The sequence below is a fragment of the Elephantulus edwardii genome, unplaced genomic scaffold, assembly GCF_000299155.1.
Source record: "Elephantulus edwardii isolate Elephantulus edwardi_28Jun2011 unplaced genomic scaffold, EleEdw1.0 scaffold00108, whole genome shotgun sequence".
Taxonomy (NCBI): domain Eukaryota; kingdom Metazoa; phylum Chordata; class Mammalia; order Macroscelidea; family Macroscelididae; genus Elephantulus; species Elephantulus edwardii.
This window is the reverse complement of record NW_006399858.1, coordinates 10,248,565-10,271,000: the sequence shown is the minus strand read 5'-3', so window position 1 is coordinate 10,271,000 and position 22,436 is coordinate 10,248,565. Positions and strand designations below refer to the sequence as shown.

The following is a 22,436-nucleotide window of genomic DNA, read 5'->3' as shown; positions in this document are numbered from 1 at the left end:
TCACAATTCCTTGTTATGTATCAGAGAGCTGGGCAATGACTAAGGATGAGAGAAGAAGAATTGATGCTTTTGAGTTGTGGTGCTGGAGAAAAGTCTTGAACATACTATGGACTGCCAAGAAAACAAATAGGTCTGTCTTGGAGAGAGTGAAACCAAGTTCTTCCTTAGAGGCTAGGATTTTGAAGCTCCATCTCACATATTTTGGTCATGTGACCAAAAAGGTATCAATCCTTGGAGAAAGACATCATGCTCAGAAGGGTGGAGTGACCATGCAGGAAAGGAAGACCCAGATGAGATAAACTGATATAGTAACTGGGGCAATGTGGATAGATGTGTCCATGAGACTGGCTCAGGACAGGGCAGGTTTCAGAGTTGTTATACATAGTATGGTCACTATGAGTTCAGGCAACTCAACAGCACACAACAACAACAGCAACTATATATTTATATAATTTAATAATTTATCAAATACATATTGATATAATATTTCTACACACACATGCACGCACACACACACACGTGCGCACTTTGAGCATGTTGCCAGGAGGTACCAGTTCTTAGAGAAGAACATGAACATCATGCTTGGAATAGTAGAGGGTCAGCACACAAACAGGAAGACCCTGGATATGATGAATAAGGTGGATGGACACACTGATGGTGTCAGTGAGGTCAGGTGTGTCAGAGATGGTGAGGTTGGCTCAGGATAAAGTTCAGAGCTGTTGTTCATAGAGATGCTATAAGACATAGTCAACTCAACAGCACATAACAACACAATATGTGTGTGTGTGTGTGTGTGTAGATATCTAAATCTATACACACTCATATATATAAGGGGAGCTCTTAAAAGCCTAATGATAAGAAATTTCCTTGTCAACCCAAAGGCATGTGGTTCAAATCCATTAGCTGCTCAATAGGAGAAAGATGGACAATCTCCTTTCATGTGATTTATAGTCTCTGAAAACCCATTGGAGGGTCAGTGATGAGATGGTTCTGACTCAATAATACGTGACACTAACAACATACATATATGTGTGTTTGTCTCTGTGTGTATGTATATACCTAATTTTGGTTTTTTAACTTCTAGGTTGCTTGGAAGTGGTTTTAGTGAGAATGTGTCGTGCCTTCAACCCACTAAACAACACTGTTCTCTTTGAAGGAAAATATGGAGGAATGCAAATGTTCAAAGCCTTAGGTATGTTTCCCTTTTTGATGACATAATTTTATTACCCATCATCAGTTTTTCCCACTTGCATCACCATACATAGATGAAGTCCTTTGTCTTGTTCATATTCATTAAAAGAAGAAAAAGAAAACCAGTAATCAGTTGAATAGTGTCAATTCCAATCCCTGGTGTCGCCATTCGTGACAGAGTAGAAGTGCATGCCACAGGATTTTCAAGTAGACAGGCAGCCCTTTCCTCTGAGGTGTCTCTATGTGGATTCTGGTCTGTAATCTAGTGGTTACCCATTTACACCATCAAGAACTCTCCATGAGAATTTTAGAGTCTTGATATTCAATAGGAAAGCACTAAATCAGCCTCCAGCCTCCAATCTAATTCTCCCAATCTTACAATGATGCCACCTATCATGGAAGTTATGATAAGGAGTTATGTTGCCAATCCAAAGGCACGTGGTTCAAATCCACCAGCTGCTCCACAAGAGATAGACGAGCAATCTCTGCCTGTGCGATCAACTGCTTCTAGAAACCCACTAGAGGGTCATCCAAGGGTTGGGTCCAACTTGATGGTACGTAACAACAAAAATTTGGAAGACAGAAAAGATCCACAAAGCTATTGAGACATTTTGTTATTCGCTGCTGACAAGACAATTTCAACTCATTTTTATTCCACCCTTCATCCTGAAATAAATTGAGATCACTTCTTTAAAAGCCAGAAAGCATTGTATGTCATTCTTTGAAGAATTTTTATTTTCCAGTTTATTGCTTTACAGATTATGTTGTATAGACCACTGGTTCACATGGAGGTGAACTCTTTAAGTTTCTTGTAGAAATTAATAATTACAGAGTTTAATTGAAAGAAGCCTCCTTCTCTTTTTTTTTCCTCACCCAGGGCAATGATTTTTGCCCCCCTGTTCATTCTCAAAGTATGAGGTATAGATACAGTCGGTACTGATATAACCAAAATCATTTCTGGATCATTACTGATGGAGGACAAGAATTCTTGTGCATTTGAAGCGCTACGTATTATCCCCACCCTGTCATTACTGCAAGCCCATGAGTAAGAGGAACACTAGCAAAGATGGACTGATGCCAGGAAAGTTTCCCGGTTGGCAATGCCATTTGTTCCGTATTCTGCCACAGGCATCAGAGAAGGGCACTGTCCCTTGACCTTGTGCTGTCAGTTGATACAGTGGCCAACCCCATATCCATCAGGGCTGGCAAAGTTTCCTTTCTGCAGCTGATACACATCCATGCCATCTCTGAGGCTAGATTTTCAAGAAAGGAGGGAAAGTCTTCGCAAACAACGTCAGTATATTTCCAACTTCATAAAAGAAACATGTACAAGGGATCAGGTTAAGGATGAAGCATGAGTTTAACACAGTTTACGATGACTGAGAGCAAGTTAACTTTGGCATGTTGTCAGGACAGACCGGTCCTTAGAAAAAAGACACCATGCTGGGAAAGATAGAGGGTCAGAGAAAGAGAGGAAGACCTTTAACGAGGTGGATTGACCCAGTGACTCTAACAGTGAACTTGAGCATTTCCAACATCTTGAGGATGAACCACATGGGGCAAAGTTCAAGTCCGCTGTTGCTAGAGTTGCTGTGTGTGAGTCAGTCGACTCAACGGCACCTCTCCACAACAACAAGCAGCTTACCAGTGAGTCATTTGCCCGAAGGTAAAAATAAACAAGCCATGTTCCTCAATCAAATTTCCAGGGAAATTACTAAATTGGAGAGTACCATATCTCCAGGCTGTGAGAAATTCCTGACAGCTCAGGTCAGAGCAACCCAGTATCACTGGATGCAGAGCCTCTAAAATGACAGGACACTGTCTTTTCAGCTAATGGTTTTCTGTTTTTCTATGAATGATATCTCTGCTCCAAAGGTTTCTCTAAATCACTTCTTAGAAGTAAATTTTTAGTGGGAAATCATTTTCTTCTTTGAGATTAGATTCAGGTTATGCATTCCCAGGTAGAAATCACAAGGGAAGGTATACTTCTCAGTGGGAGTGTTAATTCTGATCACCCAGTCAAGACGCTGCCCAGCATCTCCCCACTGTTATCACTCCAGGAAGGTCTATAGATGGAGTGGTAATGTACTCAGCTAGTAACTAAAGATCAGAGGCTTGAACCCACAAGCTGCTCCATGAGCAAAAGATATATGAATAGTTATAACTTGATACTATAGGGTTACTGTGGGTTGGAATTGACACTTCAGAGACGGGTTCTAGCATAATTATTAAATAACTCTTTATATTTACAAACAACACCAAAAAAACAGGTTCCATAGAATCTCTTATTCATGGCAATCTCAAATGTGTTCAGAGCAACACGGTACATTAGAAGGGTTTTCAATGGCTGATTTTTTCCAAAGTGTGTCACTGGGTCTTTTTGTGCAAGGAGCCTTTAGGTGGACTTGAAACACTAACTTTCCAATTAGCATAAGAGGAAAACGACTTGCACAATCTTTTTTAATACACAGGAATTTAGAAATATTTCTTTAGCTAGCTAGTTTGCAAAACCTTGACTTGCCTCTTGATTATTAGAAGTTTCTTAGTGCTTCCTCAGTCCATTTAAGAATTTCCTTTTCCATATCCTTTTCTTTCTTTCTTTTAGGTTCTGATGACCTGGTGAATGAAGCATTTGACTTTGCAAAGAATTTGTGTTCCTTGCAGCTGACAGAGGAAGAAATTGCTTTGTTCTCATCTGCTGTTCTGATATCTCCAGGTAGGGAGATCTGACGTGTCTTACCTTTTAAGCTCCTTGTCACGGAGTCAAACCCGACGCATCACTAACCTTCCAGCAGGTTTCCAAGGCTGTGGATTGCACTGGAGGGGATTTCCCATCTTCCTCCAACCAAACCACTGATGGATTCGAACTTGCAGAGAAGCTCAGCTTTGGGTTAGCAGTAGCACTCTACACGCTGACCTTCCAGAGCTCCCTTTTTTCCTTGAAGAAACCTATTTTTCTATCTTGGATATCAGCCCCACTTGTGTAAGCCAATGTGTTCAGGAGAAACTTTAAAATAACCCATTTTTTCTTTAGCAGTTTTATGATATTTTTGGATAATGCAAAAAGGAAAAAAAATTCCTCTAACCAATTACTATGACCAGTTTTGTCCCAAAAGCAAAAGTTTGGCATGTGGTAGGGATCATTCCAGATTCAGAGAAGCAAAATTGTTCAGCAGATAAATGGAAATAGATAGTGGCCTAGGTGACAGTAAAATTTTATTTTAACTTCAAAGATAAAGGACATAGTTGGGAGGGGGCGGGAAATGCCTCATAGATTGAGGTTTGGTACAAATATACCTAAATGAAATACCCAGCATAGGACAAAAATAAATATATACTTTCCTCTCTTTGTTGCTCCTTTGTTGGGTTTTTGACCCAAATTGACACTGATGTGCTCATATCAGACAATTGTTGGTGTCTTTACACGTAGCAAAATTGTTATTTGTTGCCATGAAGTCAGTCTCAACTCATGGGACCCAGTATGCAGGATAAAACCTCTCTGTAAGGTTTCCATGGCCTTTGGAAACTGTTTGCCAGGCTTGTCTCCTAAGATCCTGTGGGGGAGTTCAAACTGCTAACCTTTCTGATAACAGTTGAGCCTGTGCATTGAGCCACTCAACAGTAGGAGCTTTGAAAGGAAGGGACAGCAACAGAGGTGGGAAAGACTGTGGCAGATGGAAAAGGAAGAATCAAAGATGTAGAAGTAGATACTCAGCTCTGATACATCAACCAGTGTAAATTCAACACATGACCTCCCAAAGCCTCAGTTATAACCAAGGCCTTCCTTTGGCTCAATAATGGCATAAAATACCAAAACCTTTTCAAAGACGTTAAAGCATAACAATGTCTATTGAAAAAAAGAGAAGGGGCGGGGGGCTTCCAGTCAAATCATCATAGTTGGGAAAGTAGGTCAGCTAACGAGAAGACCCTCAGTGAGATGGATTGATAACAGCGATGAGCTGGAGCATGTGGAAGACTATGAGGATGGTACAGGATAGGGCAAGATTCAAATCTCTCCTTCTTAGCATCACGACGAGTTGTAGTCGAATCAAGAGCACCTGACACAGACAAGAAGTCAGGTGCCCTGTACCCTCATGATGACCCCACGTATGTCAGAATAGAGCTTCTCCATTGAGCTTCCTCTCTGTAATCTTGGCAGAAGTCGATCCCCAGGACCCCCTTTGGCAGCGCTGCGGCATAAGTTCGAACTATCCACCTTTGTGGTAGTAGTGTAAGCCCCTTATAACAATCTAGAAATTTCTAGCACGAAGTACCAACATTTTACAAAGAAGTTAAGATGTGATAATGTTTATGGGTCAAATGAAACTGTAGAAATGGAAATATTTCTTAAAATATATGTACACTTGCTATGTATAGAATCCTAATAAATAGATGAGTCCCTGCTTAGCCATAAAGAGGATCAAGTGCCATTAATTCAGTTTTCTGTTAAGTTAGATTTGGAAACAAGGGATAGCACTGTCATTGACAGCTCTCTATATTTGAGAAAGACACATTCCTGCCTTATTTTTATGCTCATTTGGTTCATTCCTTCAGTAACTCATTAAACCCTAGAGGCAAGTTCTCTTTCTTTATACTCTAACATATTTTCATAACGAGCTCTGATAGCATAGTGAATAAGGAGTTGCCCTGCCAACCCAAAGACTAGAAGGTCAAATCCACCAGCTGCTCTACGGGAGAAACATGGGCAATCTCCTCCCACAATTTACAGCCTCTGAAAAACCACTGGAGGGCGTGCTATGTATCCACTCTAACGGTCACAATGCGTTGAGTTTTTTTAACTCATTTTCAGTGGCATGTTATTCTAGCTATTTCTACCAATAATCCCAGCATGTGGCCAGAAGGGACCAGTCTTTGAAAAAGGACATCATGTTCTGAAGGGTGGAGGGACAGCACAGCAGAGCAAGGCTCCAGAGGAGATTGATACTATAAATCGGGCGATGTGATTAGGTATGTTGGAGTCAGTGAGACTGGCTCAGGTCAGGGCGGGCTTCAAAACTGTTGTGAGCATAGCTGCCTTCCAAAACTGTTGTACACAGGGTCGCTATGAGTTGCAAGTGACTTGACAGCCCATAACAACAATTATACTTTTTATCCCTGAGACTCTATGATTACTAATAAGATCTTTCATAGCTTCATAAAAGGTTTTTTGTTTTCCTTCCATTTTTGATAATCACTTTATAAAAAATGGAAATGGCTTGTTGTTGTTGTTACTGTTATTGTGTGCCATCAAGTCACTTACAACTCATAATGCCCTATGCATAGCACCTCTGAACCTTGCTCTATCCTGAGTCAACCTTTTTATTTCTGACACACCTACTCCCACTGCCTCTGTCACTGAGTCAATTCATTTCATCGAGGGTTTTCCTCTCCCGAGCTGTCCCAAGCATCACCCTCCCCAGCATCACATCCCTCTCCAAGGACTGGTCCCTTCTTGCAACATGCCCAAAGTATGTCAGATGAAGCTTCAGAATCCTTGCCTCCAAGGAGCAGCCTGGTTTCACCCTCTCCGAGACGAACCTTACCACTTGAAATGTTACTACTAAAATTCCATTTAAAATCCAATTGCTTCTTTAAATACTTACTCCTCATAACAAGGTTTTGATCTATTTTTCATAGGGTTACTATGAGCTATAATCAACTCAGTAACACCTAACAACATAGCAACTATGTGCCAAATCATGTTTCTCCTAATGGCTTCTCAATGTATTTGATTTTTCTATTGAGTGTAGTTCAATAAAGCACTGGTTCTAAGCCTGTGGGTTTATGGCTTAAGGAGGTAGGTTCACTCTGATTCTTCTTTGCTCCAAGAGATTGTTGTGGATCCTCTCTCCTATTTGTGCACAATTGTGGCAAGTCCATACCCAGAAACATATATTTAAGACAGCAAAGATCACGCCTTATTTATTATGGCTCAGGTGCAGAGAACTTAGAGGACTCAGAATGATCCATGAAGGTGCGATGCCACAGAAAGAAGGCAAGTCTTCTCCAAGTTAGAAACTGGCTAAGCTGATTAGATCCTTCTAGAAAGGGTTTGTACAGCCACTACATTCTGCTGAATTTGGATTTATGAGATCTTTCCTTCATCACACTCATAGCCTTCAACAACTCTGGACACCTTGTCTGCCTCCCTGGCCTGGAGCCATATTCAAAAAGAGGAGACAAATTGCCAGTCTGTGTAGGCTCCACCTTGTGCCAGGCCCCAAACTTCCCCTTGGTTCTTGCCATAATAGCCGCTGTGTGTGCAGTTCCAGATAACTTAGCAAAGGGGAAGGGAGAGAAGCTTCATTTACTCTGATTGACCATTGTCATGGAGGCTTTTGTGTTCACTTACGTAAGCCTTTGCTGAACTGTCTGTCTGGGGTTACAGACTCAAGTTTCTCACCTGACCTGAACTGTTTCAGGAGGATCATGTCCACGTTCTTTTCCATCAGTATTCGCTCAGCATTTAGAAATTCTGGGTGTCTCCTTTTTCACAGTGCAGTCTAAGGCATGGGCGATGGGATGCACTTTGTCACCGTGGTGCATTCACCCTCCAGAAGGTAGAAAAGAGGAGAGAGCGAGCGAGGAGAGAGAGAGAGAGAGAATGACGTATCTTTTCCCTATCTATAATCTAAAGATACCATATGGAAAACTAGGTCTCCAGAATAATTTTTTTAAAAAACTGATTCATGTTTATGCTATATTGTAATAAAGCCTTGAGTTCACACATGGTAAGAAAATAAACCCAGAAAGGCAAAGGGGAATCTAATTATCAAAACTGTCCCTCTACAAGCAGTTTTCTTCACAAGTGAAGAAGGATTCTTCACATTGTTTACATCCACTTTGAGGGAAAATTTAGACATATATTCAGTTAATGATAAAATATAAATTACCACAGTCAATAAGTAACATGAAGAAGTTTTTTCTGGAAAAAAAAACCAACACATCTAATTCCATCTTAATTTTATGTCAATATTCTTTGTATAGTTAAAGCTGTTCTCAGGAGCAATTTAGAAGTGATAATATGAAATAGGACTAAAACTTATATTTGCAGATGAAATAAAGCAAAACTTGTACTCTCTCCCTTCATTTTCATTCTTTTCCTTTTGTCAGACCGAGCCTGGCTGATAGAACCAAGGAAGGTCCAGAAACTTCAGGAAAAAATTTATTTTGCACTTCAACACGTGATTCAGAAGAATCATCTGGATGATGAGACACTGGCAAAGGTAAGTTCTCACGTCACAGTTTGACAATCGTGGAAAGAGGTCTCAGAGTTCTAAATAGGAGAGCACTCCGGTGGCATAGTCCATAGCAAGCTTGTGCTGCTAGCCCAAAGTTCAAGCTTCTCCCCACATTCTCCACCAGCAGCTCCACAGGAGAAAGATGAACCATCACCTGTGGATATATAGCCCCCCAAAGAGAAAGCATGAGCAAAAAAGCCTTACCTAGTAAAAGGGAGGACTTTCTCTGCAGTTGAAACTTCAGAATTACTCCAAAAGTCACGTAAATTTGGGAGAACACATTTTTAGAAGAGATTGGTGGATTGCAATAAATTGGAGGGAGAATGACTTAGAGAAAGATGATCTTGACAGATCTGAACTCAGGGCATAATAAGACATATGAAAGGAGTGAGTCAGCTTTCATCTGAGGAAGGAAAACTTGAAATGACAAACTAGAAATAAGTGCTTAAAATCACCTGCAAAGATAGAAGATTTTGTACCACTTGAGGAGTCACCATTTAGCAAGAGCATGACGATTAGTCTAACTGAGGAAGAACTATGAAATGATGAGAATTGTGGAGCATGTTGTTGTTATTGTTGTTGTGTACCATCATGTCAGAACCAGTGGGTTTTCAGAGGCAGCAAATCACTCAGGAAGAGATTGCCCATATTTCTCTCACAGAGCAGCTGGTGGATTTGAACCATATTCCTTTGAACTGGTAGTGCAACTCCTTATCACTAAGCCACCAGAGCTCTCTTTAGATAGACTATTCTGTGAAGGAGTGAGCTCTCTGTCACTGGTCATAATCTAGTAGACATGACCTGGTTTCCTCTTAGGTATGTTCTAATAGGTAATCCTAGCATGAAAAATTAGAAGGAATAACTTACAAAATGCCTCTCTGTTGTAAATAAGTTTGAAAGTCCTGCCCCAGAGTTCTCTCCAAATAGTGAGTTATTCTAGAGGCAAAATGCAGGCAGTATACCATCAATTTCTTGACTGTATTTAATTAAGAATGATAATTTTAAAGAGAATAGTTATAAAAGTTGTTTATCAAAGTAAACTAAGCATAAAAGAGAGGCAATGACAAACCAGCATGATTTCAAATCTTGCATTTATTTCTTTAAAACTGGAATTTTTAAGAAGGCAAGAGTTCTTTTCGATCTTCACTATCTTTGATTTCTTAAGAACAGAAATTTTGGAAGGTAAAAACTAGCAAATTGAGCTTATTTTTGGTTACAGATAATAAACATACAGCTCTTTATATTTTTATTGTTAAAACCATCCAACTTGGACCTTGAAGTTCTTTGTTTTTGAAAAAAGCAGAAAGGTAAAGGCTCAGTCAGACTTGCAGACACTGTCAGATCTTACTTTGTATTTGCAATCTACTAAACAAAAATAACGAGAGAGAGAGAAAAAACAGTGATGAATTAAAAATGCTACTTCATCATTTTGCTTCAACATTTTGTCTAAATAGAAGAACAGTAGAAAAACACCTGTCCCTGAAAAGAACATTTCCACACTGGGGAAAGACTTCTTTTTGATGTGACTTTCCCCATATGCTCTATGTGGTCAGGGTCAAGTCACCTGGTCTCTGTACCTTTGTTTCTCCCAGTCAAGAGCCAAACTTCAAAATGGTTTCAAACCTAGGGTGGGAAAGAGCAGTAACGCTAACAACAAATGTAGAAGTCTCTATAACTCTTTACTTGCTGACCTGTGGAGACCTATGTGTGGTCCACGGTCCCACAAAGTAGATTTGTGCACCAGATTTCCAACGGCTCATGTTCCAGAAGTAGGTTGCCAGGTGTTTTTCCAAGGCAACCATGGGAGGATTGAAACCTTCAACTCTTCAGTTAGGAGCGAGTATTCCAGATTCCTCTAAGGGTCCTGGGCTGTGTGAACAATTTGCCACCACTATTATCCTACAGACGAGCAGTATGAACCTGCACAAGAGTCCCCAGAAAGGAGACCTGTTGATCTGCTTCCAAAAGAGTCACATCCAAGCTAACCCCAAGAAGATGTTTCTCTCTGTAACACACAGAGTCTCTCCGAGTCAAAATTAACTCAATGGCAGCAGATTTCAGATTTTTTTTCCTGTTGGTGTTTCCTAGTGACATTTATGCATAAATGCATCAGTTAACTAAATGAAGGGATGTCTCCTGCATTTGGACTCTTCCCAAGATGCTGGGCAAGGCAACTCACTACTCAACTATTAAGGTTTTAATAAAATCTAAAATTTCACAAAAATCATCTCTATTTGGCTTTGGCAGTTGTCTACTTGTCAAAAAACAAAGCAAAAAAGCAACCAGCCAAGCTTGTCTATTTACTTACCAAATGATTGTAATTTATTGCTTCTGCATAGACATTCAAATGGGATATGTAGGACATAAACTCCAAGACACTGTGAAATTGTGACTCCTCCTCCCCGAAGAGTGAAATCCTCATGCTTGCACAACTCTCACCTTGCAGTGTTCTGGTGGTGACAGGAACTTTTGAGGCATTTAAGGTAGAACAAGGCAGACAAATTGAAGAATGAAAGATATTTAATGTCGGGGTGGGTGGGGGAAGACCAGCTATAAAAGATCTACTAGAGCTCAGTTGCTCAGTTTAACTCTCCTTCCTGTATCATCTTTAGTGGAAAAAGTATGGTTAACTTCTCAGGAAAGTAATATTGCAACACAGAGAAAGCATTAAAAGATTTCTAGTTTAAAGCTCGTTGGAGCCAGGTGACAAAGCCTTGCTTTTGCAGGTTATATGCAGATAATGTGCTGTTGCTGTTACTGTTGTTGCCATTGGCTTCTTTGTGACAGTCTTCATTTTAATAAGATGTTATTTGAACAAATGTGGAGAGATTGTGACATAGGAGGAGCATTGACTCTGAGTCTCTCCCAGCTCTGCACTGCATGTGTTGGAGGAACACATCATTTGTCCAATTCTTACTCTTCCATTGTCAAGTGAGATCCAGTGTAAGGGTGTCATCTCCTTAATACTTGCTGCTTTGGTACTTTGCATGTAGGAGTGTCTTTTCAAACTCATGCTCCCCAAAATTAATGCTGTTGTTACACTTGTTACACAGTGTCAAATAGATGTCTACTCATGGGAACTCCATGAAACAAAGAACAAAATGCTACCCAATCCTTAGCTGTTCCCACAATCAATTGGTCATGGGTAGATCTTTCATGATCCAAAGGGTTTCCAGCTCGTGTGGCCTAGTCCATTGGGAATTGCACTGCTAATTCAGAGGTATCACCTCTCTGCAGGTTCAAATCCACTGGAGGCTCCAAGGAAGAAAGGTGGGAAATCTCCCACTATGCAGTTCGTGGCCACTAGAAACCCAGTGACGGGTCAGCTATGCAGTGGTTCCAACTTGAGCTTTTAGAAGCAGATTCCCAGACTTTTCTTCCTAGTTTGTCTTAAGGATCTTTGCAGAAACCTATTCAGCATGATAACCCCAAAATCATAGTTTTATTTCAATCCAAGAAAAGTTGTCCCACCATTGATTCATTCATGTTTCAGAAATACAACTTTTACCTTCATAACCTCAGAGATCTTCTGCCTCTACCACATCTCTAAAGCATTAAAATTTTTTTGGTTCATGATGCTGTTGGAGAACTTGAAGGACCTTAGGAGACTATACAGATGAAAAAATGCACACATAGCCAAAATGTTGTGTCCAAGTCCAGGCACTTTCACTAAAGCTAAACCCTCTGGCATCAGGACTAGAATTGTTTTCTCTGCAATATGCTAAGACATGTGTATTCTGTCTGAAATCTGAACAAGTGTAGCAGACAGCAAGTTAGAGGCATAGGTATCATGCACAGTTGTAGAGATTCTTTAAAGAACACACTTTCTACTGATCCATTTTTCTGAAATTGGTTTAGCTAACAATGCATTTGGCTAATCTATCCTCCTTCTGTAACCCCAGGAAGGTGTGAATATTGAGGGATAATTTATTAGCTAGAGAATTTCATTCTATATATTAACCAGGATATTATGTGATTAAGGGGTTAAACCCCTCAAGGTATCCCACTTCTTCCTTTCTTCCATACACTGATATATATGTATTTATAATGGGCCACTTGCTAAACTGAGTGACCCTGGAATAGTGGCTACCCTCTCTGTGCCTCAGTTTCTTCATTTATAAAATGTGATGAGAGAAAGTGCTAATCACATGTGGTTATTTTGAGGCTCAAATGAGAAATAAATATGTGTGACGTGCCTTGCCCATCATAAGCAATAAGGCAGTGCTGTCGGAGAAGCTATTGTAGTTATTGTTGACTGAGGAAATTGTATTTCACCAGGGAACTTGTCTAAGTGATGGAATATCTAATCTAATTAGTGATGAATGGAAAATGTTTCAAATTATGGACAAGTTTGAGTAAGAAGAGGAAGTATGGCATCTCAAGTAATAGAGACAAGGGTAGAGAGGTTGGAAAATGTAAGGTATGTTTAGGCTTTAGATAATAGATTGACAGGCAGCCAGGAAATGAGATCACACTGGTCATTTTTCCTAAAGCTTTTAAAACATATATATGTATTTTATATTTACACATACAGAAATATAACTGTATAAATACTATACATATATATTTTTAAGTCCCATCTGACTAGGGAAGCAGCCCATCTGTTCTCTGAATTTCCTTGCCTTATCTGGGAAGCAAGTGGTTTGGACTGAATGATCTTTAAGGTCACTTCAGCACTAATATTCTTTGACTCTATAAGAGAAAAATAAAGGTTCCTCTTGACGATCTCTTTTGCCCTCCAGCGTTCCATCCATTGTGATGTTTTAAAAGATGCTTTAGATGCTTTTCCATTGCAGTAAGTGAATAAAAGGGCTGACTTTGCTGAGCCTGGAAGATTCACATTAATGCTCTACACTCTGGTGGTTCAGAGGAGGATGGTATCACAGACCCAGAGCTGCACAGACAGATCCACAGCTCGTCAAGCCTGGAGGTCAGCATTCCTGCCAGGTTCCCAAACAGGGCTCATCCCTGTGACCCCGGCGCGCTGTAGTGACCCACTTTGAGATGCCTACTTCCTTGCTGATGACCACTATGGGGATTGAGAACCTGTGCTTCTCTTTCTTCACTTGATTGAGATCAGCGTGAATACTTCTGGGGTGAGGGATAGGTGAGGCCCAAGAGCAGTGAATATTTGAACTGCAAATATTATCAACGATTCTGTTCTCCAAGCCATGGAGCTCTTTTTATTAAAAATCCTTTGACAGTCAAGCTGACTCCAATTCCTGGTGACACACAGCACTGTGATGAGAAGAAAAGGGCATGCTCCTAGCTATGGCATAAGAGAAGGGAAAACCACTTCAATTCAAATATTCAGGGTGGGGTTTTTTTATTACTTCTTTTTTTTTCTTTTTATTATTATTATTTTTTTCATGAAAATTTACAGAGATTTTGGATTTCCATTCATTCATTGTTGCACTTTTCTCCCTGCCCACCCCTCCTGTCCAGTTCATTCTTCTTTTTGAAAAGGAAAAATTATTTCATTGTTATGCAATCCCCCTCACCCAAGTCCACTCCACTATGCAGCCTTCACTCCGGACTTCAGTAATGACAAGAATACCCATTCAAATGTCCCTTTTAATCAGTTCTCCCCCTCATCTGTTTCAATGCAATATACATCATTCCACCCCTCCTTTTCTATCTTCCCTCAACCCTGATGTCAGTCCCGTTTTACAACAGTGGCACTATAGAGTATTTGTCCTTTTGTGACTGAGATATTTCACTCAGCATAATGTTCTCCAGGGTCACCCATTTTGAATAATATCTCATGAGTTCTTTGTTTTTCAATGCAGCGTAGTATTCCATTGTGTGAATATACCACAGCTTCTCTATCCATTCATTTGTTGATGGGCACTTGGGTTGTTTCCAACGCCTTGCTATGTGAACAAAGCCACAATCCAGCTCTTCCCTACAGTAAGACTCACCACATTCCAATGGGGTCTCAAGAGGGGATGGAACAGAATTTTCACTCAAGATTCTGGCTTCTGGTTTACTTTACCCAAGGGCAGCAACACATTAATATCTATCATGCAAGATCTCCTTCTCAGTGATCTAAAGCTACACGGTATAATGAACTGTCACAAAAGAATTCAGTCTAAGAAACCCTGGGGGTCACAATGAGTCTGAATCAAAGGGCTGACACCCAACGAGCATCGGTGATGGTCAGTGACAGGGATTTGCATTCAGTTTGGTCTTGCACAGGATGATCTGTCTACCTTGTAGACACCTGGGGAACCCTTAACCAGATGGTGCGTCCTGTGTTTGGAGGCCCTCTCATTCCAACTTCCATTGATTACTTCTTGTTATTTTTGTGTTGAGCAAGTGGTAAAGGCCAGTTCATAGTGACTCTGTAAACAACAGATCTAAACCTTGTGCCCTCTTCATGACCCATCATGGCAGTCAATACATCACTCTGTCCCATTGAGAGTCTTCTGCTCTTTACCAACCATCTACTTTTCCCAGCATGATTTCCATCTATTGGGAATTTGTTTTCCTTTAAAATTTGTATACTTTAAAAAATGTCAATATAACACACACTGAAAAGTTCTTACATCCTCACCATATTTCTCAGTGAACTGCAACAAAGTTAGCATACCCCGTAGCCACCAATCACTGATACCCCAGCAGTCCCCCTCAGGTCTCTGTGGCACATACACTATCAAATAAAGCAGGAATAAGAACAGTACAGAAAACAGATCAACACAGTCTCAGATTTTCACCTTTCTTATCTCTATTTAAAAACCTTCCTTTCTCCTGGGATAGTTTCCTTCTTCAGTTTGCATCTACCGTAAGCATGCACAAAGTGTGAGAGAAAGACTATGGTAGTATTAGTAGTAGTAACTAGCACGTTGTCTCTGCCCTTCCTGGAGGTTTCTTTAAGGAATTTCTATGGAAGACAAAAATATTTCAAGCCATCTTAATATTTATAGTCTGCTAGTATATGTTATATAATTCCAATACCCAAAGTTCCTGGGAGTCTGGTGGTCTAGTGGTAAGGACCTGTGCTGCTGACCTAAAGGCACACAGTTCGAATGCACCAATTGCTTCTCAGAGCATAAGCATTTTCCTCTCATGCAATTTAAAGCCTCTGAAAACCCCCTGGAGGGTCATCTGTGAGTCATTTCTGACTTGACAGCACCTAACAAAAGCCCAGAATCCTAGGGATTGTCCCACAAATGAATCAGGTATAAATGAGAAGATAAATTTTAACTCTATTTCTCATTCTTCAAGTCACCAGTTGATACAAAAGCTAAAGCTCTTTGGTTACAAGAAATAAAAACTAATTCATACTAGTAAAACAAAATATAATATAAATAAAACAACAATAGAGTGGTATTGCACAGAGTCCAAGGGCAAAAATTCAACCATCATTCTGGAATGTAGTCGAATAAGGAATTGGAAGTCTTTAAGGTGCCATTTGTTTGTGTATGTATGTTTAGGTATGTACATGATTCTTCTCACGCTTCTGAATGCCCGTCTTTTTTGGCATCCCTGGTCCTCAAAATAAAATATGGCTCCTTCCTGGCCCCTTAGGTTACTTATAGAACCCACCACATTTACAGAGCAACATGCTGACTCTGTTCCGATTCCAAATATCAGGTCGAGCTTTGGTGCAGTATCTACATCCACTTCAATCAGCCATGGCCAGAGTCATAAGAGCCTGTGATACAACATGAATACTAAGAATGAGGCAGGTTTGATAAGGAGAAGGCAAACAACTTGGGCATAAATCTCAAATTCAGAAACCCAGATCTCTTGGTTTGGCCAAGCAAAGGCCCACAAACAAGTATGGAATATGAATGGATTGTATCCAACCTCAGTTGATGTCCTAATTTTGTCAGTGTTCCTGATGTTTCTTGGGCATCAGTGAACCATTCCTGGGGTCCTGCTCTTGGTAGGAGGACATCAGAGTGACCCGGAGGAAACTCTCACTCTCTACATGCTCCATTTTTCTGGCATCAATAGTGTCGAGTATAAAATTGGGAGTTTTCTCATAAGATCACCCTCTGGAGAGAAGCAGGATTATTATTTCTGCTCAAGCAGCTGCTTTTTCTGCTTGTAGGACCCTGTAGGTATGAGCAACCGCTTCCTTCCTGGAAAAAAAATGCTTGTCATAAGAAAGAGATGAATGTGAAAATGCCTTTTTATAGCCCTCACTCTACTCCTGCTAGGGAATTATTTAAACATGAAGGAATTTCATGATGATTTGAAATGGGCTACCCCCTTCATCGCCAAGTGTTTCTGGATCACCTCCCCAGCTGTTTGAAAAGTTGTTGAGCCATTAACTGCTGCTGAGGCGGCTCTGGTCTCCCTTTGAAATGGGGGTCCCCGGGCTGCAGTACATAATATTAATGAGCAATAAGTGACTTCCTGCTGCTTTCTTGAGCAGTCCCTTCTGGGCCCTGACGAGGGTTGCCACTGCCTGTGTGCAGCCTCCTAGCCCACGCATGGTGCCTCCCACATGATGGATACGCCTGTCAGCATCCTGTCCACACAGGCGGCTGGACGCCTTTAGATCAAGCTCATCCCACAGCACAGAAGTTGGGGAAACCCTTTTCTTCTCTTGATGTTCTTTGCTCAAATGTCGCACTTCTCTTTAGCAAAAAATCATCCTCACCGCTGAGCCCATTCTACAGATGGGCAGCAGAAATTGACTCCACAGCTCACAGAAGGAAAGTGAGCTGAATCCTAACCTATATCCCAGCTTTGGGCAGAAAAGAAACAAGTGTCCATATACATTTTAAAAAGTAAGGATATCCAGTGTATTTGAAGAACCATTGAAGGATTTGGATCAGCTTTTTATACATGTTTTAGGTCTCTGGGTGATGCAAGCATTTTTCATTGATGTTGATGATGCCAATGGTTTGGGATTTTGAGCTGGGTTTCACTCTCACTCTCACTCTTTGTCCATAGGAGGAGATTGTCCATCTTTCTCTTTTGGGGTCCGTAGCAGCTTTGAACCACCAGAGAGGTGTGACCTTTGACTTTAAAACACAATTCCCTATGGACTAAGTCACCATGCTACTTCAGTTTGGTTTAGACATTTTCAGTCCCCTATCACTCCTTCACTTAAGAACATGAAAAATGCTTTAGGATTTTTAGTAGATAGAATTTTCTTTTATGAGTCACAGTTAACAATTAAGCCACTTTTTAAAATTACCACAAGAAAATTAAAATAAATTTGATTTTGCTTTCATAAAAAAAAGCAAAGGCCATGATCGGACAGCCATATCTGACCTTTATCAGCTTCGCAAAGAGGAACTGTTCCCATCAACAGCGTCAACCACGAAGGGGGGGGGAATTAATTCCCATGAGGTCAGACATGAGGTCCCACACTTCATATCAACATCAATCTTCCTGCTTTGCTGGGTCCAAAATCTGATGTGATAGATCACAGACAACACAGAACCATGTTGAGAAAGTCAAAAGGTCATAATCGAGAGTTGTAGCAGAATACAGTCAGGACAGCTTTCAAAACATGCATGCAGGCATCTCGGCCTTAAGCCTTATGGCTTTATACCAGTGTTGAAAAAGTTCTCAGTCCTACCAATATTGGCTCCTCCATTCCCCCCTCCTGTCTCCCTGCCCCAAGTTGTCCAACAAACTTGGGTAAAGGCTCTTAGGTTTGCTCTGATTCTGTCCATGGCAGGTAGCAGTCACCTCCACTTCACGTCAGGTCTGTCTGGTCCTCTGCTTCAGTTATGGCTGCTGTCGCTGTAGGGGTAACTGGAGCAAGAATTTCTGGCCCCAAGGGATGTGCTACATTCTCTTCTTTCTTCTTCACTGACAGTGAGGAAGGTCTCTTCTGTGGCTGGATCTGCTCAATTTATTGGTGTGACTATCCAGTTCCCTTGTGAATAGGCCAACACACCTTATTCACATATTCCCACCCTTTCTCTGTGGCAAAGTCAAACAATGGCTAGAAAAGTAATTTTGAAAGATCAACAGTTTAAAAGTAATATATTTTAGGGCATTGTGATTATCATAAGAGTTTGAAATGGGGGTTGCAGAGTGGAGTATATTCGTGGTGAGGGTTGGGGGGTGCAGGGGGATTGTATACCAATGAAGAAGTTTTTCTTTTGCTTTTAAAGAAGAGCGAACTGGGGTTGGGGTTGGGATGAGTGGGGAGAAAAGTGCAACAATGAATGAATGGAAATCCACAATCTCTGTAAATGTTCATTGAAATTAATAATAATAATATTAATAGAAAGATCAACTCCAAAGCTTTTCTTTTCATGACATTTAAATGGCAGGTTTTCCCATTCACCAGCACATGATCTGCATAGACTCAGCTTAGAGCATTTGGTTAATGGCTACGGTTGTTTCGTGTCCTCAGTGTTGTTTGACTGCATGCAAATGGCCTTGACATTTCTCCCCTTAAAAGAAGTATCAAGTGGGAATATAAGCATGTTTGCTAACACGTAGTTTGTCATTCCGTGCCAGGAATCACTGCAGTGGGTTAGTATTGAATTCCTAACAACTCTTGGAGACAGGGATTATTTTGATTGTCATGTGACAGGAAAGCTGTCAAATGACTTGCCCAAGGTCACACAGCTGTAAGAACCAGAGCCAAGATTCAAACCCAGGCATCCTGGCACCAACACTTATTCTCTTTATCACTAAGTTCACCCTCTTTTTGTAACAACAGGGACTCCGGAATTCATTAGTTTCTCACCAAACTAAGAGAACAGAAATGCCCCTCCCTAGTGACACTAACCCCCTCTCTACTTCCTGACAAGCAGTTAACTTGACAATCAGGTCCCAAGATTGTTTCAAATGCAATGCAGAATTTGCTTTTCAACTTTGAAAATGAGTTTCAAATTTATAGAACTTGAATTTCTAGACTGATGTTTCTCAAAGTCAATCCTGTGGTCCAACCACATTAATATCCAATTGTTTGTTTGAAACATGTGTTCTGAGTTCCACCTCAGACCTATGGAAATAGAGGTCCCAGGTGTAGGTACCAGTCATCTGCATTTTTACGAAGCCCCCCTAGTGATTCCTATACACACTGAAAAAATTGAAAATTATTATGGAGTTGTATATAGAAGCCTCCAAAGCTTTGCACCTCATCAATTCAACTACAGGTGATTATAGAAAGCTTTCAAAGGCTCTCTGCATTCAATAGCTACTTTAGGGGGAATTGCAATGTGCAAAAAGTGTTCTGAAATTGTTGTCTCCTTCTGTGTGAGCCATCTGGTTAAAAGAGTTTAAAATAATTTCCCAAAGGGCTTGAGTAGAGTAGACACTTGTATATTCTTTACCTGCAAAAACATAGAAAAGTCAGTTTCTCCTTTGGACCAGAAGTGAACCTTTCAAAACTGAACTGATCATCTCCATTTTCCTTCTTGACTTTTGCTAAAAACTCCTTCTAAAATACCCACGTGGATGACAAAATCTTACACAATCTGGCCTTACCGCCCCAACATTTCCATCTGAACATGATCTCTCACTTCTCCAAAACGTCTTTAGTTCATCAAATGCCACAAGATCTTGAGATAAGATCCTGCGTAGTGTTACCCACCCCCTGCCATGTTAGTGCAGTGGTGACGTACTTGGCTGTTAAGAGAAAGGACCATACTTTAAACTCACTAGCTGCTCCACAGAAGAAAGATGTGGAAATCTGTTTCCACAAAGCTTACAGCTTAAGAAATGCTATTGGAGGTTGGGAGAGTTTTCCTTTATATTACTATGAGAGCTCTGATGGCCTAGTGGTACGAAGCTGTACTTCAATCTCAAAGGCACGCTGTTCAAATCCACCAGCTACGCTGAGGGAGGAGGATGGGTAATCCCCTTCCATGAGATTAACTGCCTCCGAAAATCTATTGGAGGGTCAGTTATGATCCGATGGTACACAACAACAACAATAATAGTGTCACTACGAATCAGGCTCAATTCAACAACAATGGGTTTTCAATAACCTCAATACTTACATTGCATTGTTTTGTCAGAGCTCACTGCATATGTCACCATGTCAGGGAAGATCCAGAAGTCTCAAACTCAACTAGTTGATGTTAAGTCAGAACTGACCCATAGCTGACTTTTCATTGGGTTTCCAAGGCTGTAAATCTCATGAGAGGAGACTGCTCATCTTTCTTTTTTTGGAGTTGCTGGTGGAATTGAACTGCCAGAGAGGCATGAACTCGGGCATGACAAGGTTAACAACACAACCACCCATGGCCTACGGCACCAGAGCTCCCCTTTCCAGAAGCCAGAGCACGTGATTATCTACCACTTCTCTCACCATCCTTCCACAGAACTTGACACAGTTTTTTCAGTTGGCATAATTGACTCATATCTGTCTCCTTAGGTCTGTCAGAATCAAGAACCTTGTAATTGTCTTGGGGCATCCCAGCATCTAGCAAAGTGCCTGCTACCCAATAGGCTTGCAACTAATGTTGTGAGGCGAGACCGATCCTTGGAGGAGGACTTCATGCTTGGGAGGGTGGAGGGACAGTGCAGGAGGGGAAGGCCCTCTATGAGGTGGATTGATTCAGTGACTGGGATAATCAGGATGGGAGTGTCAGAGACAGTGCAATTGGCACAGGACAGAGCAGAGTTTAGGGCAAGCGACTTGACGGCACATAACAAAAACATGAAAGAAAAACATTTAAGTAACTCATAATATTAGAGAGAAAGTTTTGGCTGTCAATGCAACATCCTTTGTATATGAGCTCTGATGGCTGAGTGGGTAAGGGGTTGTGTTTCTGACCCAAAGGCAGATGGCTCGAATCCACCAGATGCTCTACAGAAGAAAGACAGATAGTTTCCTCTCATGCAGCTTACACTCTCTAAAAACCCACTAGAGGGTCAGCTGTAAGTCAGTTGCAACTTGACAGCAATGAAAGAGAGTGATTGCAATTCTATAGACAGATTCTATGTGTTTATGTCTATCCCTCTCTCTGAATAGCCATGGGTAGTGCAGAGAGTTAAGTGCATGTCTACTAAGCAAAAGACTGATAGTTTAAACCCACCTGGAGGCACCTTGAAAAGAAGTTATGATCCTCTGCTTCTGAAAAGTCCTAACTGTAACAGCTCTATAGAACATAATTCTTCTGTGCGGCACATGGACTTGGCAGAAGTTGGAAACAATTTGAAAGCAGCTGCTTATGGGTTCTTTAAATAGCTGTGTAGATACTTAACTGGAAAGCCCCAGTCCCTTCGTTTCTTTATCCGTTCTAGAGCTCTTTAATGAATGTGTCAATAGCTCCAATCCTGATGCCATTCTTTTAATTGCTCATTCCATGGTTAGATAGCCATTAGTTGTTAAATGGAAAGCTAATGAAAGAGTGGAAATTTCTGATTTTGAAAAGCAACAAAGTAACTAATTATCTATTTCCTCTTTTACATCAAAGTCTGAAATGGGTTCTCATTATTTAACAGGGTAAGGATCACAGGGAGCCTAATTGGTGCTTAGATGGATTTATTATATCATTGTTTTCAAATGTGTCTTTGGTTAGCTGTGTGAACAAGCTTATCTTTTCTAAAAGTGTTCTCTCCAAGAGAACACTCATTTCTCACAGTAAATCTGATGACAGTGATACTTTGTTTAAGCTAATTTTGACACTCCATGGCTAAATTGTAAATGTTTCCAAATTATATGTAAAAAGGCTGTAATTGTTCAGATTGTAAGACTTAGACGTTTTACACACTGTAGACATTAAAAATTATTAAACATTGTCTTCTATACCCTATATATTTCTTCACAAGATAAGGCTAAGCTCACATTTATTGTTCATAGGGTCACTGTGAGTCACAGTCGACTTGATGGCACCTAACAACAACAACAACATGATTCACAGAGAGCACTGGTAGCATAGTGGCTAAGGAGTTGTGCTGCCAACTTAAAGACAGGAGGTTTGAGTCCACCAACTGCTCCGTAGAAGAAAGATGGAGAATCTCCTCCTGTGTCATTTATAGCCTCTGAAAACCCACTGGAGGGTCAGCTTTTAACTTGATGACACTTAACAACAACAACCAACATATGATAAATATATACAGATATAT

General features: G+C 40.7%; 1 protein-coding gene across 1 annotated transcript in view; it reads left to right on the top strand.

Annotated features, from left to right (window-relative positions):
• The window catches only part of RORB (RAR-related orphan receptor B), a 278,025-nt gene that overhangs the window by 251,099 nt on the left and 4,490 nt on the right, over positions 1–22,436 (top strand). Inside the window, exons 7-9 of the mRNA XM_006891994.1 lie at positions 1,085–1,192; positions 3,797–3,907; positions 8,305–8,417. Of these exons, the coding sequence (XP_006892056.1) occupies positions 1,085–1,192; positions 3,797–3,907; positions 8,305–8,417 (332 nt within the window). The remainder of the gene's footprint in view (positions 1–1,084; positions 1,193–3,796; positions 3,908–8,304; positions 8,418–22,436) is intronic.